This window comes from Pyrenophora tritici-repentis, chromosome 10, assembly GCF_003171515.1.
Source record: "Pyrenophora tritici-repentis strain M4 chromosome 10, whole genome shotgun sequence".
In the NCBI taxonomy this organism is placed as follows: Eukaryota; Fungi; Ascomycota; class Dothideomycetes; order Pleosporales; family Pleosporaceae; genus Pyrenophora; species Pyrenophora tritici-repentis.
In genome coordinates this window covers 774,598-792,318 of record NC_089399.1, presented here as the reverse complement: position 1 = coordinate 792,318, position 17,721 = coordinate 774,598, and the positions used below count along the sequence as shown (strand labels likewise).

General features: G+C 51.8%; 7 protein-coding genes across 7 annotated transcripts; 3 read left to right on the top strand and 4 right to left on the bottom strand.

Annotated features, from left to right (window-relative positions):
* Positions 1-868: 868 nt before the first annotated feature.
* On the top strand, positions 869-4,469 carry PtrM4_041300 (Herpes-BLLF1 multi-domain protein; the record flags this gene model as incomplete). The annotated part of the gene is made up of 3 exons (XM_001937547.2): positions 869-1,049; positions 1,273-3,555; positions 3,604-4,469. The coding sequence occupies 3 exons, from the start codon at positions 869-871 to the stop codon at positions 4,467-4,469; spliced, it is 3,330 nt and encodes a 1,109-aa protein (XP_001937582.2).
* Positions 4,470-5,097: 628 nt separating this feature from the next.
* PtrM4_041290 (WD40 repeat protein) lies at positions 5,098-8,436 on the top strand (the record flags this gene model as incomplete). The annotated part of the gene is made up of 4 exons (XM_066104412.1): positions 5,098-5,258; positions 5,309-7,482; positions 7,621-7,914; positions 7,961-8,436. The coding sequence occupies 4 exons, from the start codon at positions 5,098-5,100 to the stop codon at positions 8,434-8,436; spliced, it is 3,105 nt and encodes a 1,034-aa protein (XP_065958976.1).
* Positions 8,437-8,673: 237 nt separating this feature from the next.
* PtrM4_041280 (dolichyl-phosphate mannosyltransferase polypeptide 2) lies at positions 8,674-9,175 on the bottom strand (the record flags this gene model as incomplete). The annotated part of the gene is made up of 3 exons (XM_001937549.2): positions 8,674-8,853; positions 9,031-9,111; positions 9,173-9,175. The coding sequence occupies 3 exons, from the start codon at positions 9,173-9,175 to the stop codon at positions 8,674-8,676; spliced, it is 264 nt and encodes an 87-aa protein (XP_001937584.2).
* Positions 9,176-9,645: 470 nt separating this feature from the next.
* On the top strand, positions 9,646-12,087 carry PtrM4_041270 (pre-splicing factor cwc22; the record flags this gene model as incomplete). Its single annotated transcript, XM_066104411.1, has 1 exon — positions 9,646-12,087. The coding sequence occupies one exon, from the start codon at positions 9,646-9,648 to the stop codon at positions 12,085-12,087; it is 2,442 nt and encodes an 813-aa protein (XP_065958975.1).
* A 697-nt stretch (positions 12,088-12,784) lies between these two features.
* Positions 12,785-13,855, bottom strand: PtrM4_041260 (APA2, ATP adenylyltransferase (5',5'''-P-1,P-4-tetraphosphate phosphorylase II); the record flags this gene model as incomplete). The annotated part of the gene is made up of 2 exons (XM_001937551.2): positions 12,785-13,678; positions 13,727-13,855. 2 exons carry the CDS (start codon positions 13,853-13,855, stop codon positions 12,785-12,787), a joined length of 1,023 nt encoding a protein of 340 aa, XP_001937586.2.
* A 596-nt stretch (positions 13,856-14,451) lies between these two features.
* PtrM4_041250 (uncharacterized protein) lies at positions 14,452-14,679 on the bottom strand (the record flags this gene model as incomplete). Its single annotated transcript, XM_066104410.1, has 1 exon — positions 14,452-14,679. One exon carries the CDS (start codon positions 14,677-14,679, stop codon positions 14,452-14,454), a length of 228 nt encoding a protein of 75 aa, XP_065958974.1.
* A 49-nt stretch (positions 14,680-14,728) lies between these two features.
* On the bottom strand, positions 14,729-16,061 carry PtrM4_041240 (uncharacterized protein; the record flags this gene model as incomplete). Its single annotated transcript, XM_066104409.1, has 2 exons — positions 14,729-15,946; positions 15,993-16,061. 2 exons carry the CDS (start codon positions 16,059-16,061, stop codon positions 14,729-14,731), a joined length of 1,287 nt encoding a protein of 428 aa, XP_065958973.1.
* Between the last annotated feature and the right edge of the window lie 1,660 nt (positions 16,062-17,721).

Below are 17,721 nucleotides of genomic sequence, written 5' to 3'. Positions count from 1 at the left end.
TCGGGCTGGAACCACTGTAGTCTGCCGCCATGAGAAGATTCGCAGGCAGCCACGATGGATCCGGTGTTCTGGCTTTGCCCGCGGCACATTCAGGAGACTACCACGGCATCTTCGTTACCCAGTTTATCTGCGCAGGGTGATTTAATGTAAGTTATAACATCTTTAAGAGCAGTGGTTGTTGGTTTTGAGTACATGCATAATAGTGGAAATACGAGAATACATGCCGTCGGCACGCTGGACCGTCCTACCCGCTCTGCTTTTTCGATCCGGCATCACCCTGCCCTCCATCGCTTGCCATCTGTTGAAGGAACACTTTGAGCTTCTTAACCGAGATTGATACTTGAATTCTCTACACGCGGCCCAGTCACCGGTCTTCAAACTAGGCTGCAGCATCACATGGGAGTGTTCCCACAAGCCATATTGAAGCTTAGCGCTCGTCTGGACGCAGGTACTCTTGGACGCCCTACGACACTTCAAGCCTGAAGTAGTTAGAATTCCATACTATCCACCAATGGAACGGGAAGATGAAAGCCATCCTTCTGTTCCTGCAGGAAAATGTCGCCAGTTGTGTCAAAATGCACCATGGCTTCATGCTAACAACGGCGCAGCCAGCGAACGCCCCATCGCCTATGCAGGTACTGACCCTCAGGCCAAGCTTTGATGTAGTGCAATCTCCCATATCTTCTTTTCTCATCGTGAGTCGCTCTGTATTCCAGTTCTTCGTCAAGTCACTCTCTTGAGTTTACACCTAATTGCAGCATTTTTGCTTGCGTCCTTTCGTTGAGTCCGCTCATCACGATCTTTACTGGCCTCGGCCGTCCTGTCATTCAAATCGCGTTACGTTGTTTTCACTGTTAATATCATAATCATGTATCCATCGACCTTCAATCGTGTCGCTTTTGCGGCTGGGATTATTGCCTCGACGGCTTCCGCTGCTTTCAACAATGCTGCCAAGACCAATGTCGCCATGTACTGGGGACAGGGAAGCAATCAGATCTCGCTCGCTGAAGTCTGCGTTGATCCTAGCATTGACATTGTTAACATCGGGTGTAAGTTAACCTGTTTTACTAGGGCATGAAGCAAGAGCCAAGAAATTCTGTGACTCTCAAGACTTTTCAGCTGGTACGCACAGGGGTTACTGGCACACCATTTAGGGGCCCCAAGGAAAGACATTTTCCAGCTACTATTCCATTGCAATCTTTACAGACCTCTTGCCATTCTGGGGATGTTTTTGGATTGAGAAGAACACTGTTGACCTAACGATTACAACAGTTGTGAACCAATTCCCATCAAAGCGAGGCGAATATCCAGGAACGAATCACGCCAACGCATGCGGCGCGCAATACTACATCGACCCGACCACGGGAAAGGAAAGTAAGCTTCTTAGTTCATGCCCTGGTGTCGATAAAGCTATTATGGCTTGCCAGAGACGTGGCAAGAAGGTCATGCTCTCCCTTGGTGGTGGCTGGCCAACGAACTACACCCTGCCGACTCCAGATGTTGCAAACTGGTTCGCTGAGTTTCTGCTCGGAGCCTATGGACCCCTCACACCAGAATGGAAGGCAGCCAACAAGCCCCGTCCTTTCGGCGATGCGGTAATTGATGGCTTTGACCTCGACCTTGAAGCCGCAGAGTGGGACGTCCCTACCCCCGATCTTCTGTACAAGAACTACGACGTCTTTGGCAAATATGTTAAAGCACATTCGGGCATGCTCCTTTCCGGTGCTCCCCAATGTGTCGTTCCCGATGCTCGTATCTTCATCGCCCTCCAGCAAGTTCCTTTCGACATGCTCTTCACTCAGTTCTACAACACTGAGATCTGCTCTGCCGCCAAGGCTGTCAAGGACATGAAGGCAAACAAACCTAGCACATTCACATTCAAGACATGGATTAGCTGGTTGAAGGCGAACTCCAAGAACCCAAACATCAAGCTTTACCTTGGATTGGCCGCCGGTCCAGAAGGTCTTCCCACACACAAGAACCACTCACTTACTCCCGAGGAGGCGAACTACTTGATCGAGACTTACAAGGGAGACAGCATGTTTGGTGGTGTTATGCTTTGGGAAGCGACAGTGTCCAAAGAAAACCCCACTTATGGTCAGTCTTATGGTACATGGATGAAGTACGCCGTTGAGGGAACTTTCAGGCAGATGTACCACCCTGTCGTGTCTTCTAGCACTATCAAGCCTACGAGCACCGCAGCTTCTACTACCAAGACATCTTCGAGCACACTCGGCACATCTACCAAGGTCACGTCCACTACTCCGGCGTCGAGCTCCGTAGCTACGTCCACGAAGATGTCCTCCAGCACTATGGCTACTAGCACCAAGGTGTCCTCCTCTGTCTACGCTACTTCAAGTGCATCTTCTTCTAGCAGCAGTTCCGTCCACGCTTCCTCCAGCTCCGCTGTGGATGTCTCTTCATCTGTTGCCTCCAGCTCAGCCTCAGTCCCAAGCAGCAGCTCGGTCTATGTGCCTGTCCCAACTGAGATCTCCAGCTCCGTCAACACCGTCAGCAGCACTTTCATCGAACCCTCTTCAATCGCCACTATCTCCGCGTCTGAGACCATCATCAGCTCTGTTTACGGCCCTTCCCCGACTGAAAGCTCTGTTGCGACCATCAGTAGCACCTTCATTGAGCCCTCGTCAATTGCTACCATCTCTGCCTCTGAGACGACTGTCAGCTCCGTTTACGGCCCCTCCCCAACCGAGAGCTCTGTTGCAACCATTAGCAGCACCTTTATCGAGCCTTCTTCGATCGCCACTATTTCTGCTTCCGTCAGCAGCTCGATCTACTCGCCGCTCCCGACCGACATCACAAGCTCCGTAGAGACTGTCAGCAGCACTTTCATTGAGCCTTCTTCCGTTGCCACGATCTCCGCGTCCGAGACTGTGATTAGCTCTGTCTACTCTCCTCTTCCGACTGAGGGTCCCAGCTCTGTTGAGACGATTAGCAGCACTCTCATTGAACCATCTTCGGTTGCTATGATCTCTGTATCCGAGTCTATTATTAGCTCAGTTTACTCTCCTATTCCAACTGAGACGGCCAGCAGTACTTTCATTGAGCCATCATCAGTTCTCACAGTTTCTGCATCTGAGTCTGCCAGCAAGTCGGTCTACGTTCCCTTTCCTAGTGAGACCCCAGTCTACAGCGGATCCTACCCTTCGGCCTCGACCTCCAGCGAGATCCCCTCCAGATCTTCTCCTGAGGTTGCCTCTTCTACCCCTTGCACCACCTCAAGCGGTCTTTACTCCACTGGTGCTTCCTCTAGCTCTGTTTACGAGGCGTCTAGCACTGGTCTTTACTCTGAGAAGACCCCTGAAGCTACTTTTTCTACACCCTCCACCGAGTCTTCAGTGTCCGCCACTGCAATTTACTCTACTAGCAAGGGCGCAGGCTACCCAGCTTACCCTGTTGAAACCTCAAAGAGCGACGTCGCCTATCCTGCTGCCTCCAGCACTGGCTACAGCAGCGCTCCCCCCTCCGTAACCAAGAAGCCTGAGCATTCCGAGTACCCAAGCGTCCCTACAGGATCCACCACCACTGTTGTCACTAGTAAGTCTCATCAACATGATCTTCAAAACATATGCTAATCTATCTAAGCTACCTATGTCGATGTCTGCCCTACCGGTCTTACCACCATCACAACCACCTACATCGCAACAGTTTGCACAAAGTGCACTAAGCCCACCCAGTCGACCGATGTGCCGGAGGGTTGGACTACCAGTGTCTACACCGCCAGTACCGTCACTGTGACGCTCACCAAGCCTATCGCGACCCCCACCGATGTTCCTTCATACCCCTCGTCTGCTCCTTCCATCGCATACCCAGCAGACTATCCTGTTGCGCCAGTGTCATCTGACAAGCCCGCATACCCTGTTGTTCTTGCATCCTTAAAGGCGCCTGAGTACCCTAGTGTTCCTGCGCCCTCTAAGGCTCCCGAATACCCAGCTGCTCCTGCATCGTCCAAAGCTCCCGGATACCCTGTAGCTCCCGAATCCTCAAAGGCTCCTTCACAACCTGCAGTACCTGCGTCTTCCAAGACACCTGGATACCCTGCAGTTCCCGAGGCTTCTAAGGAACCTTCATACCCAGCTTATCCCGCTGTGCCCGAAGCTTCCAAGGCTGCTTCTTCTTCAAGCTCCCCCGGATACCCGTCCTACCCCATTGCTTCCGAGTACCCGAAGAAGCCAGTTGAGCCGGTCGAAGTTACCAGCACTATTCGCGTCACACTTACCAAGGTCCCAGCCTACACTCCTGCTCCTTACCCAACTGCAGGAGGCGCCTCTTACAGCCCCGTCGCTCCTGCCAAGAACGCTACAAGCGCGTATGCTCCCATGCCTACTGGTACTGGCAAGCCTGCCATGCCTTCTTCGTACGTGCCGTCGGAGTTTGAAGGCGCTGCCAACCGTGCTGGTGTTGGGCTTATGATGCTTGTTGGTGTCGTTGGTGCTGTCTTAGTTTTGTAGCTGGAGGGTTGAAGTTTATCACTATCGAGTGTATACTAGTCACGTTTCTCATATTGACCTATATCTTTGTTTGAATACTATCATGCAATGTCCCTTATATGCAGGTACGCGTGATGACTAAGCTTGATTATCATGCGCTCATGTAACTTTCTCCAATACTAGATATCATTTTGTAGCCATCTTATTTTGATGACATGATGTCGTGAATAATAATGCTTCATGTGGAGTACCGTGAGTTTTCCTTGGCATCGATGAGCAAAGGTGTAAGCTGGAGAGAGGCGTTGACGATCAGCGGCGGGAGGCCGCGGGGGAGAGCTCGGGGTTCGCTCTCGCGGAGACGGCGGCCCTGTTACCTTTCGTCATTTCCAGCGACCTTCAAAGACGTACGAACGCGCAGTCTTCGCCAACGCCACCAACTTCTCTGGGAGGGTGCCGCCATGCTCACACAAAATACTTCGACCTTACGTATTGTTCCGCCTGACTGAACTTTACAACCAGAAAGACCCAACATTCGGCTAGCTGATTCTCGAAGCATCGCCGTCCGTTCGTACCGTTTGCCTCCACCGCTTTGCTCAGCACTTCTTCACCAACTACCTGAACACTCCCGAAAAACTTCATACCACCCAATATGAAGTACACCGTTTATGATCGCCTGCTTAAGCGGGAATTTGGACAAGAGCGTCGAAAGTACAGCGACATTCGATCGATATACGGTGATCGAACTTGGATAGACCAGCTCGATATAGTGAACGAACTAGAAGGCCACAGTGGATGCGTCAATGCGCTGAGGTACGTTGGCACTTACAGGAGCTCCGCAAACACAGCCTAATACTATACAGTTGGTCAACATCCGGACGCCTTCTTGCGTCAGGCTCAGACGACCACAGAATAAATATCCACTCGTACCACCCCGAGTCCTCGACTTCGCAATTCAACCTTACTACGTCGATCCAAACGGGACATCGGTCCAACATCTTCTCCGTGAAGTTTATGCCATATTCGAACGACCGCACCATTGTCAGCGCAACCGACGATGTGAGGATATTCGACATTGAGCATTCAGGACATTCGGCCCTCCGTTCTACTGGAAGATTGAATAATGGTGGCACAAGCTCGACGCGACGTAGAGTGACACTCACCGAAGGGGATACGAACGCGAAAGCTTTTCGCTGCCACACCGACACGGTGAAGCGGATCGTCACCGAAGACACACCCTTCTACTTTCTCACATGCTCAAATGATGGCGAGGTGCGGCAATGGGACATACGACAACCATCAAAGACATACCCGCCTGCGCGAGACACCATGGTCCCAGTCTGGGCAAGGGATGGGGATGCCTCGGACAACATTCCGCCGCCTCTCATCTCGTACAGCCGATACGGCCTAGATCTTAACACCGTCTCGTGCTCTCCGAGCCAACCGCATTATATCGCACTTGGTGGGGCTCATCTACACTGCTTCCTGCATGATCGACGTATGCTTGGTCGCGACATGAACCGCGAACGTGGGTCAAGGCTTTCTTCTCCAAGCAATTGGAGTGACCATGACGATGAGCTACTAGGGAAGGCAACCCAGTGTGTCAAGAAGTTTGCCCCCAATGGCAAGCAGCGCATGAGCAGGAACGATGGTGGACATATCACAGCATGCAAGATCAGCGATGCCGAACCGAACGAACTCGTTGTCAGCTGGTCCCAAGAGCACATATACAGCTTCGACATGCTAAGAGCTCCGGATGCGAGAGAAAAAGTGTCACCGATCAAGGCTTCAGATAGCAAGTCTGGCTATCGAGTAAAGGACGATAATAGGAAGAGAAAGCGAACAAAATCTAGCACCTTATCTCGGGAAGGTATTGAGAGGGCAGAATCAAGACAACGCACAGAGAGTACTGATGACGACCTGGCACTTCGTGTCACCTTTGGCAATGGACAGAGTGAAGATATCCGCATCGCACCACCTGCCGAAAACCGCATGACACAGGAAGAATTGAATGACCTGCGCGGGACTGACCATTACCGTATTGCAAGCACCTGTGTCAAGATAGCGAAACGAGTTTTTGACCTTGGAGAACATGGAGAGGCCGGATTACAGCTAGCCTTCACTTCCATCTTGGGAATGGCTCATTCGATACTAGCAGACATGGACGACATTGATCGAACGTGGGGCTATCCGATCGACCCAGATCCTGTGGATGTTGCACTGCAAAATAAACTTCGTGATAGCCGGGCAGCAGCTCGTCGCTTCGTACAGGCCGCTGGAACGTTGGCAAGGGTATTAGGAGGACAGCTTCTAACCGGATCCAGCTCTGACGCGTTGATTGCCCAACACTTTGCTTCAATACAACCGGCGCCTCGAGAGCGAGAGCTTCCACAGCACGAGCAATTCGGATATGATTTTCTGAAAGCCATCTTACTGTGGCTCGACAGCGGGCCAGGTGCAGTAGTGGAAGGGTTCTCGGGGCGAAGCAGTAATTCTCGTCTGCCCATTCCACATGGGTCGGATATGGATGCTATTCAAGAACGTCTAATCCCCTACTTGCTCGAACTTGCCAGCGATAAGAGTATCGTCAATGCCGATGCCTCGAAATTTGAGACAGATGACACACGCGTACTCTTCGATTCGGAGATCGAAGCAGTGGATGCTTTCGGTCAGGCTATATCAACACCATTTGCGGATCTGACCGGTGAGGAGGAGTCGACGCCAGAAGCACCTTCTTCTAACGAGTCTACCCAAACCCGGAGTGCAGCGAAACGGAGGTGGGCATACTACATTGGGAGAGGTGTGCTTCTTAATGCTGCAAAAGATATAAAGTTCTCGTTTGTGGATCGCGCATACGGCGGTCGCGGGTTGTCAGACAAGAGAATCAGGGCGGAAGAGCAAGCGCTGAGAGAACAACAGGAAGATATCGATCCTTTGATAGACGAGGGACTTGTCCGCGAGGCAGAAGTGGTCAGTGCCTCAGCACAAGCTGGTAGTGATCAAGGAGAGTTGTCTTCGAGCTCTGCTACCGTAAGTGGTTTGAGAACAATGGCTGCTGGAACAGCTGTCGAAGATGAGGAAGAGGAAAACGATGAAGATGAAGATGACACTGATGGCGATATGGAGTCTGAAGAAGAGGATGACTCTGATGACTCTGATGACTCTGATGACTCAGACGAAGAAGGGTTATCGCGCACACGCAGTGGACATTTGCTCTGGCGTTCAGACTTTGGCCGAAGCCGGTATAAGCGATGGAAAGTGGAGCGCGACGTTCCATGTATCCCTCATACCCGCGTCTACAGAGGCCACTGCAACGTTAAGACTGTTAAGGATGTCAATTACTTCGGCCTGCATGACGAGTATGTCGTAAGCGGAAGTGATTCGGGACATGTGTTCATCTGGGACCGCAAAACCGCACATTTGGTCAACATCCTGGAGGGAGATGGGGAGGTGGTAAACGTTATTCAGGGTATGTTGCGTCTCGTGAGTACAGAGAATCATACTAACAGAGTCAGGCCACCCCTACGAACCAACAATGGCAGTTTCCGGCATCGATCATACGATCAAGATCTTCTCTCCAGACGCCCATCTCCAACGCAACGCACGCAAAGGTGTTGGTGTACACTCATCAGACGCGAGCGTCTTCTCTAGCATCAATTGGGAGCGGAGGCGCCGTAATCGCGCCACTGACACTCCAACCGATGCGGATGGTGAAGCAGCAGTCGAAGCCGGTAGCGACAGTGACGACGAGGTTGCACCTGGCGGGCTCAGTAGTCGCAAGAGAATGCATCAAGCATATCAGATTACGAGCAAAAACGACATGGACAGAAAAGGTGGGAGAGACGATTACTTCATCAGCCAGGCTGTATTTGCACAGCTGGCTAGACATATCGCAAGGGGTCAGGCAGGCGGTGCTGAGGGCGGTGATGGAGAGGAAGGAGAAGATGGCCACCCTATTGTCATTACTGAGGAGAACTGCAACATTATGTGAGCAGGCCAGCCGGGCGTTGGGACGAGTCGTCTAGTCGTAGATGGGTCTACTCTTCACTTATGAGATTCAAAAATAGAAAGTCGTCGAAGCATTGAGTATTCGTACACCACTCTCATGCTATGGTCCCTCGATTCTCCAAATTAAAATATATATCCACACATTGCCTCAATACGCCAAAACCAAGTGTCCCCCCTTTTGTTGAAGACCCGGACACCAACGCCCATTGCTGCGGGAATCCTAGGTGGCCTTCTTCTGCTTGGCCTTGAGTGCCTTCTTCCGGTTACTCCGTATCATGACCACGGAGAGGAAGCTGCCGACGACGGTGGTGCCGAGGATGAGGAGGATGACGGGAATGCGGATAGCCCAGACGCGCTGCAGGAAGAGTGAGTGCAGGATGTGGTCGTCGTCCACAAAGGGCTGCAACGAGTGTTAGTACATGACATGTGGGAAAAGAAAAGGAGGTGCAAGCGTCTGGGTGTCATAAAATACTTGACAGTGTGAGGGGTGTCTGGCGACTGCAGTGGCCATTTTACACTAGTATGTCAAGTATTCTATGACACCTGGGCGAAAGATGAAGGAGTGGCCATGTCGTACCATGAACAGTGTCCAGACGGTGTAGTAAACGAAGATAGCAGTCGCTGCGACGAGCATGCTGAGTCCTACTAGGCGATCGGCCTTGTTTGCGTTAGTTAGAGATTCGTATATCATGCAACTCCAGGAATGAATCCATATGTACCATTGTGAAGTCTTGCGGGGAATTGAATGAGTGAATGCGCGTTGAGGGCTTTTGGTGATGCCCGTAATCACCTCGCTGGTCTCTTTCCCCCATATGTCGCGCCAAGCCTAACTGGCTGCCTGGACCCCTGTCGGCGAAATCGCGGCCCGTTCGCCGCGCAGCTTGCTGTCGCTGGGGCCGGAGGTTTATGTCACTATGTACATATCAGACGGACGCTCACTTGAACATATAACTCGAACTCTGCCACACAATTCAAGCAGGACCATACATCTCACTTGCGGTTATCTGGCAACGGTACAGACTCAACAGCATAACTCGTATATCGACCGAAGAAAGCCAAGAGCACGTGATAGTCCGTGCACGAGCGTCTGCAGTTGCTGGGCCTGGCGGAGCTAAACTTTTGCGAAGCGCGTCACTTGCTCACGTCTCCACATCGACTTTGTTCAAACAACTCACCACCACTTGGTAATCGCATGATGGAGGTCGCATCTGCCGTTCGATTGCCTTCGCCCGAACCCGAGCTCGAGGCCCACGATGTCCCGCGCAAACGTGACCGCTCGCCGTTCGATGGACCGAGTGCCGGACCGTCCAAGAGGAGCAGGAGAGAGGACGACAACGATGACGGCCACTACAAAAAACGGCCAGGTCGCCGTCCGATGCCGCATTCGAAGCCCACGACTGACGATCTGCCTGACGACGACTCTCGTTTGAAGCTTTTCCAGAATGCTTTCAGCGCGAATCGCAAGCTGCCCGTCGATGATTCAAAGACACGTGCTGGTGGCGCGTATATTCCGCCGGCGCGCTTGCGCGAGATGCAGAAATCCATCACGGATAAGAAGAGTGCTGAGTTTCAGCGCATGGCATGGGAGGCGCTCAAGAAGTCGATCCAAGGTTTGATCAACAAGACCAACACGGCCAACATCAAGATGATAGTACCGGAGCTGTTCTCTGAAAACTTGGTGCGCGGACGGGGTCTGTTTTGCAGGGCCATCATGAAGGCTCAAGCTGCCAGTTTACCCTTTACGCCCATCTATGCAACTATGGTGGCCATTGTAAACACCAAACTGCCGCAAGTTGGCGATCTGCTTGTCAGACGTCTGATTGTACAATTCCGAAAGGGCTTTAGGAGGAATGACAAGGCCGTTGCCCTGTCGAGTACCATGTTTCTCTCCCATCTTGTCAACACGCAGGTCGTTCACGAGATTTTGATCGCCGAGATCTTGCTGCTTCTGCTGAACAAGCCTTCGGACGATTCCGTTGAGATTGCTGTTGGTATCATGAAAGAGGTCGGCGCCTTCCTCGACGAGATGAAGCCCGCCATCGCCAACGCCATCTTCGATCAGATGCGCAACATCTTGCACGAAGCCGACATTGACAAGCGAACACAATACATGGTTGAGGTTCTGTTCGAGGTTCGGCGCACAAAGTACAAGGATAACCCGGTTGTGAGGGATGACCTGGATCTTGTTGAAGAGGAGGATCAGATCACCCACAACCTCACGCTCGAGGGAGACTTGAAGGTGGAAGACGGTCTGAACATCTTCAAGTTCGACCCGGACTATGAAGCGCATGAGGAGGAATATGCCAAGATCAAGGCTGAGATTCTGGGCGAAGAAGAGGGTAGCGATGAGGACGGATACACGGATGATTCATCTGAAGATGAGGAAGACGAGGAGATAAAAGCAATGGATGTCAAGGACCAGACCAACGCGGACCTTGTCAGCTTGCGCCGAACTATCTACTTGACCATCAAGAGTAGTGGTGGCTTCGAGGAGTGTGTGCACAAGCTTATGAGGATAAACTTGCCGCATGGTTTGGAGAACGAACTCACGACTATGATTGTAGAATGTGCCAGCCAGGAGCGCACCTACGAAAAGTTCTACGGCCAGATCGCAGAGCGATTCTGCAAGTTGAACCGGATGTGGACCGACCTGTTCGAGGAGGCCTTTGCACACTACTACGAGACCATTCACCGTTTCGAGACCAACCGACTCCGTATCATTGCCCACTTATTTGCCCACTTGTTAGCGTCTGACGGCATCAACTGGCACGTCTTCCAGGTAATCAAGATGACAGAGGAAGACACGACATCCAGTTCCCGTATCTTCGTCAAGATCCTGTTTGAGGAACTTCTAGCCGCACTCGGTCAGAAGGCAGTGGTGGAGCGCTTCAAGGACCCAATGCTAGAAGACAGTCTCACCGGAATCTTCCCAACCGACGCAGACGACCAGAGCAAGACACGCTTCTCCATCAATTTCTTCACTGCCATTGGGATGGGTGTCCTCACAGAGAACATGCGCGAGTGGCTCAAGAACAGTGCGCCCAAGCCTAAACCGCTACCTGAACCAGAGAGCGATTCAGAAGATAACCGCAGTGTTTCATCACGATCAAGCTACTCATCACGCAGCCGTAGCCGCAGTCGCAGCCGGAGTTACTCACGATCTCGTAGCCCAGCCCGCAGACGCCGCGATGCTTCAAGATCGCGATCCAGCTCACGAAGCCGCAGCTATTCCCGCTCACGTAGCCGCACTCGCAGCTACACGCGGTCTCGAAGCCCCGTCCGCAGACGCCGTGGTACTTCAAGATCGCAATCTAGCTCCCGCAGCCGTAGCTACTCTCGCACGCGCAGTCCCTCACCAGCTCGCTCCCCTGCGCCCCGTCGTCGCGGTCGCAGCCCTTCATATTCGCGCTCTCGTTCACGCTCTCGGGCCTCGCCGCCGCCGCCGAGAAAGAGGCGCGATGCTAGTTCTCCACCACCACCACGGAGGAGACGTGAGAGCAGTACGCCACCCCCGCCACGAAGGAAGCGTGATAGTAGTTCTCCACCGCCTAGGAGGAGGCGCGAAAGTAGTTCTCCCCCGCCGGCGAGGATGAAGAGGGATAGTAATAGTCCGCCACCTAGGAGGCGGGATTGAGAGAGAATTTGTGTGTCCGGGTGTCATGGAATACTCAACATGCTAGTGTAAAACGGCCACTGTAGTCTGCAGACACGCTTATCAGGCGCTTACCCACACTGTCAGGTATTTCATGACACCCTGGTGTGTGTGTATGGACGGGTGGAGCAGAGGGGTCATGGTGTGGGGGATTTAGCCGGCAAGAGTTTATTTTAGCTAGAACTACTTCAATTCACAAATCATACTGCCGTGCTACACTAACTCTACTCTACTTCTAACGGCAATTAGCACCGGGCAGGTGTACATGTATATGTCTACCAGGGGTGGGCGCCCTGCTCCCGTATATTACCAAATCTTGCTTGCTTTGCCTCTTATCAATCCACCATACAGGGTAGAGTAGTTTGAGATGAAGTATATTGTCGACATTTCCACGATGGAAATTACCTGGTAGACGTACGCCTCGGTTTTGGATGTTCCGGCACTGGCCTGAGTGGCTAGCTTCTACGCTTCTACTGGGGACTTGGCCACATTGGAAGGGGTGCGTTGGGAGTATAGACAGATGTGTATTCTACGACTTTATCCATGCCTCGGTGGGGGATTTGTACCGGCATATATTCGATGGACTTACAAGGGATGGGTGGCTATGGGGGTTTCTGAATCTGCTGCTCTCATAGTGGTGCGGTTTTGCGCTAGATGCGTGGTCTCAGTGTCGCTTCCGCTAGACATGTGGTCTGGGTGCTTGGGGTTCTCTAGGTATACCAATCGCACCGAGGATTTTGTCTAGCAGGACAGGATTGTTGCGTAGCATGTCCCACTCATCCTGGTGCTTGACCATCATGGTACCGCCTAGTGTTGTGCCGTTCAGAGCTACGAAGCCGACTTCGCTGCCGTCATCGCGGCGAAGCATGGTACCCTCGGCGCGCCTGGGTATGACGACCATGCCGCTTGTTGTCATACCGAGGTTGTAGCTGATGGGCAGGTCGCCGTCGTCTACGGGGTGAAGGGCGAATTGGTCTGGGTGAGAGGAGATGAAGGCGTCGACTGCTGCTTTTGCGGACTCGTATAGCTCCTTGTACATGGCGAGGAGTTCAGCGCCAGATGGCTCCGAATTGAATAGACGGGGGAAAAATGCAAATGGTATATCGCGTGCTGTGGTCGATTGTCCGGTGGTGTCCAGGATACTGTCTATGAGCATGTCCCAGCTGCTGGTCTTGTCACCATCGCGCATACCTTCTACGGGTAGGAATTGCAGATGCCGGTGAGGCTGCGATGCGCCACTATGCTCACCCGAGTTGAAGAAGGCGAGAAGCCGCCTCTTTTGGTCGCCTGTGCTCTCCTGCCATTCTTTCAAACAAGCGTAGGTTGCTTCCAGGTCATCTTGCTCAAGTACATGTGTCTGCTTCTTGTTTGATTTGGTGGCGAGGATGAAGTGCTCGGCTATGATAGGAAACTTGTTGAGGACGAGGACGTGGGAGGGGTCTATGGTGGGGATGTCTGCGATGCGGAGTGCTTCTGGCGGGTTTTCGAATGGATCGATCTTCTGCTTGGGTGTAGCACCTGGAAGATTTGGTAGGGGCTTCTTCGCGAGCGACGGACAATAGCGCAATTGAAACTACTTGCGTGTGAACATAGTGAGTGTCGCAATGGCAGGTGCGCTTACGGGGATGCCTGTTGATGTGCGGATGATTGCCAGCTCAGAAGGCGAAAACAGCAGATCCGAAGATGCCTTTGCTGCCTCAAACTTGCGCTTTACAATGCTCGGAAGAGCCTCGGATAATTCAAGTAGCATTCTCATAGGTGTTGTAGCGACTAGGTATGTGGTGGAGGACGGTGGTGGTTCATGCTTTCCTGTCTTTCTTCAAGCTCCGAGTTAGCGCCAGATCCATGTCACCATTACAATCACCATCTTGCATCAACAAATCTCTGTACATATGCTCATATTTCATTAATCGCAATCAACCAGGTTATCGTAATACTATCCGTAAAAGGCCCCCTTCAGTACAACATATGTATGCTGCCTTGCTTTGCAGCCCCTATCTATGCCTCAAGGCCTGTTCCGAATTGCCCCTACAAAGGATGGTAGGACACGGAAACCGAAGCAAATATCAATATGACCCCACCCAAAAGAATAATACAAAAAATAGTAGTAAAAAAAACAGATGCAAGACACCGGAAAATGCAAGACAGGGGCCCTACTCAAGGGGTGGCTAGTAATATCAAGGACGATTACCCATGCGGTCATCGTTATCGTTTGGAATGGTAAAAGGGCCTCCTAAGGCTGCAAGATCCAATTCCGGTATCTTCCATGAACAGTGCCTGGAAATCATCTTTGTATCGCGGCTGACTGTCGTCGATTATCACTGTTCGTGTGGCCCGAGTACGGCATCAGTTGCTGGCCATCTTCCGTGTCTTCTTGGCCCTCTCCTTCCTCTTGATACCATGGAGATCTTCCCACTTCTTCTTGCAGGTCGAGTTGCCGAAGAGGTATGATCCACCATGGGTCCTGATGTAGTCGGCGACTTTCTTCCACGCCACCTTGGTAAGCTTCTGCAACACGTCGAATGAGTATGAGGTCTGATCGTCAATGCGGTCGAACTCCTGCTGGACGATCATGTTCAACAAGTCACACTGTTTATATGTTAGTCTTGTTCTCGAAAGAAAGTCAGAGGGTTTGTGATTTACTTACATCATTCTGTGTCCAGTTGGGCTTGCGGACTCGTTGATTCTTCGGCTTAATCAAGGCGCGGTAGCGGCCCCTCAAGGTCGACATCTCTGGAGGAGGTCCTAGCCACTGCCTCGAGATTTGGTTGTATGTCAAACCATTTTTCTTGCCTTCAAGCAGCAGCTTGTCGTTGTGTACACGGTTCTGCATTTGGGAAGAGGCTGCGTTGGTCGACACATGAGAGTCAAAGAGCATGGGCAATGTCGCATGAGAAGTGCGCTGAGCGCCGGCTGCGCTGAAAGGAACTTTTGACTGAACTTGCGGCATGTCCTGACCGGGCAGTGTCATATACGAAGAAGATTGGACCCCGGCTTCGCTGAAAGGCACCTGAGAGTAGACTCGAGATTGATTCTCGGTGGGCAGTGTCATGTACGAAGTAGCCTGGTGAGATTGGATGCTCTGATTATCTTTCGCGGAAGGGGAACTCGTGTTGCTAGTGGAATGGGTATTGTAACTGTCTGCGTTGCGGGCTCCAAAGCTCGGCATGGGTAGCGCATACGGGTGATTGGGCTGGTACCAAGGAGCACATCCGGAAGTGCCGTCTTGTGTGAACGAGTATGCAGACGAAGACTGTGGGCCATGCTGATACTGGGTAGGCGCGTGAGCCATCGGGATCGCGTGTCCATTGAACTCCTCGTTGGCAGGATTCTCTGTCTCCAACGCATCATACAACTCGGTTTGAACTGACTGCGAGTAGCCTTGCCAGTTAGTCACAGGAGAAGTCTGTTCTAGTAGCGATCCCGGGCTGTAAGTATTCTCAAAGTCATCACTGAGGTGACTTGTGGGTGAGACTGAGGTGACCGCATTGATGTTCACTCCACTGAGGAGTCCGTTGGGTGTTTTAGGAACCCATGACGAGAAGTCCTTGACTGCAACGTTCTGAGTGGCCATGTTGTCGTACATCAGCTCCTGGTTTTGATGGAACTGAGAAGCCGACTCTGGGTCCGACAGGATATATGGCGACCTCGACAATCCGTCTTGGTCCCTGTCCCACATGTGAGAGCTACCAAAATCGAAATTGTTCCAGGACTGAACACAAGGGTATGGTAAGGCTCTAGACCTTATGTTGTTGGATGTGATGGACTGTGGCCTGTTACCCTCCAGCTGGGCCTGCTGCGAGTTCCAAGCCTGAACAGGTGGACCATACTGATCCTGCTTCTTTATCATTAGTCTTCGGTAAAACTGTGCTAAGGATAATACTTACAAGCATTGACAGTGCCATTGCAGCACTGTAATGACGGTCATCAGTTTGCTGTAGGCTTGCAGAAGGCATACTGAAACCTGACGATGTACAGCTTTGCTGTTGGATGAATTGCCGATTTGAGTACTTTTGGTCAAGGCTACAATGGTGTTGAAGAAATTGAGCCTGTGTCATGGTTGCGCGTGCACCGAGCGTCTCTTATGGATACCCTGAGGACCGCTAACCTTCTAGGATGTCACCAAGCTGACGTGAATACTGGGTTCTAGGCGGTGTCGAAAAGGCCGAGCCTTCGCCGTTGTGAATCTGGGGTGACAAGTGACAGGTTCAAGTGGGGTATCGGGGACGTGTCGAGTTCAATGAGGATATCAAGTGTTCACAGTGGGTCCCCTGACATTCGCTGGACTTGACCGCTTCACTCAATCTAGTGGTAGGAGTGCGTAGCTCTGGCCAGTCACAGGGCTTGCGCAGTTCAGAGTGGAGACAACACTAGATTCGTAATTTCCACGTTGTGTCTGTGAATGGTGGAAGTAGGCGGGGAAGGAGCGAGGCTGGCCCTTATATCTAGATGATGCAACAATAAGACCACGCGAGGGGCCTGAATACACATAGTCAGTACACTGGTTTGGTAAAGGTAGACGTGAAGAGCGGGTATCTTACCAGAAAGTGCCACGAGTTCACGGAGGGTTGGAGACAGCCAAAAATGGGGGAATAGTCGCATGAGTATCCACAAACAAACTAATGGATTTATCGATGCACCGTAGCTCGTGGAACAAGTATCTTGTGTAGTAGGCCAAGTGAAAACGCACACAATGCACTGGCAGCTTGGTCGTATACTGAAAAGACGAAGAGCAAAGATGAAGCCGAAGCCAACTACAGAGAGAGGCCCAATCACATAGGTTTGAGGTAAAGGTGAGGGGGCGATCCACACGTTTATAATCTAAGACAGTCCCAGCGCTTCCTGACTGAACCGATGAGACATCTGTTTGAAGCCAATACCCATGCCTTGCCATACTGCAGTACGCGGAAGGCAAGGGTCTAACTTCGGATAGACCCGCCGTTGTTGTTGAACAGAGGAGGGCATTGGGACCCAAGAAGGCGGAGACATGCCGGCATTTGGGTATAGATCGGGCTGTTCACATCAATCTTGCAAATTATTTGGGCTTGCGAAGGCACTTTCGAAAGCAAGCACAATCTCTCTTCCAGGCAGCAGCACTGCCCTGCTGATAATCCGACAACCTCCAACGTGGCTAGCTCAAAGAAGACAAATACCAGCAGCTTTACAAGATCGGTCTAAGCCCCCCTCACTTCGCGCTTACGGAACCTGTTATGGCGACTTTTCAAGCATGAAGCCAAGCGAAGATTGCTCATTTGGTGCTAGCTGAGCTGGCGAAAGACGACCTACTTCGTCTTGTTTGGTTGTCATGCAGAAGCGAACGGCTATCTGCATGACGTGACTTGGCAACAAGCTATCATATCCAGGAAACCAGTAAAAGGACATCCGAGGCGTCATAGCAGCCGGACCTGCAGGTACGTAGGCTTTTTGATGCGATGATTAGCGCTGGGATAGCAAGAGGCTCGCGGGTACTACGACTGCTGTCGATTTAGACACTCACGTTACACACGTTACACACGGGTCTCGCAATTACTGCGTCAACATGTCTTCCATGACAAAAAATGGGCTGAATTCAAGAACAGCTTCAGGCTTCTAGCTGGCGAACCCGCATCGGTACTG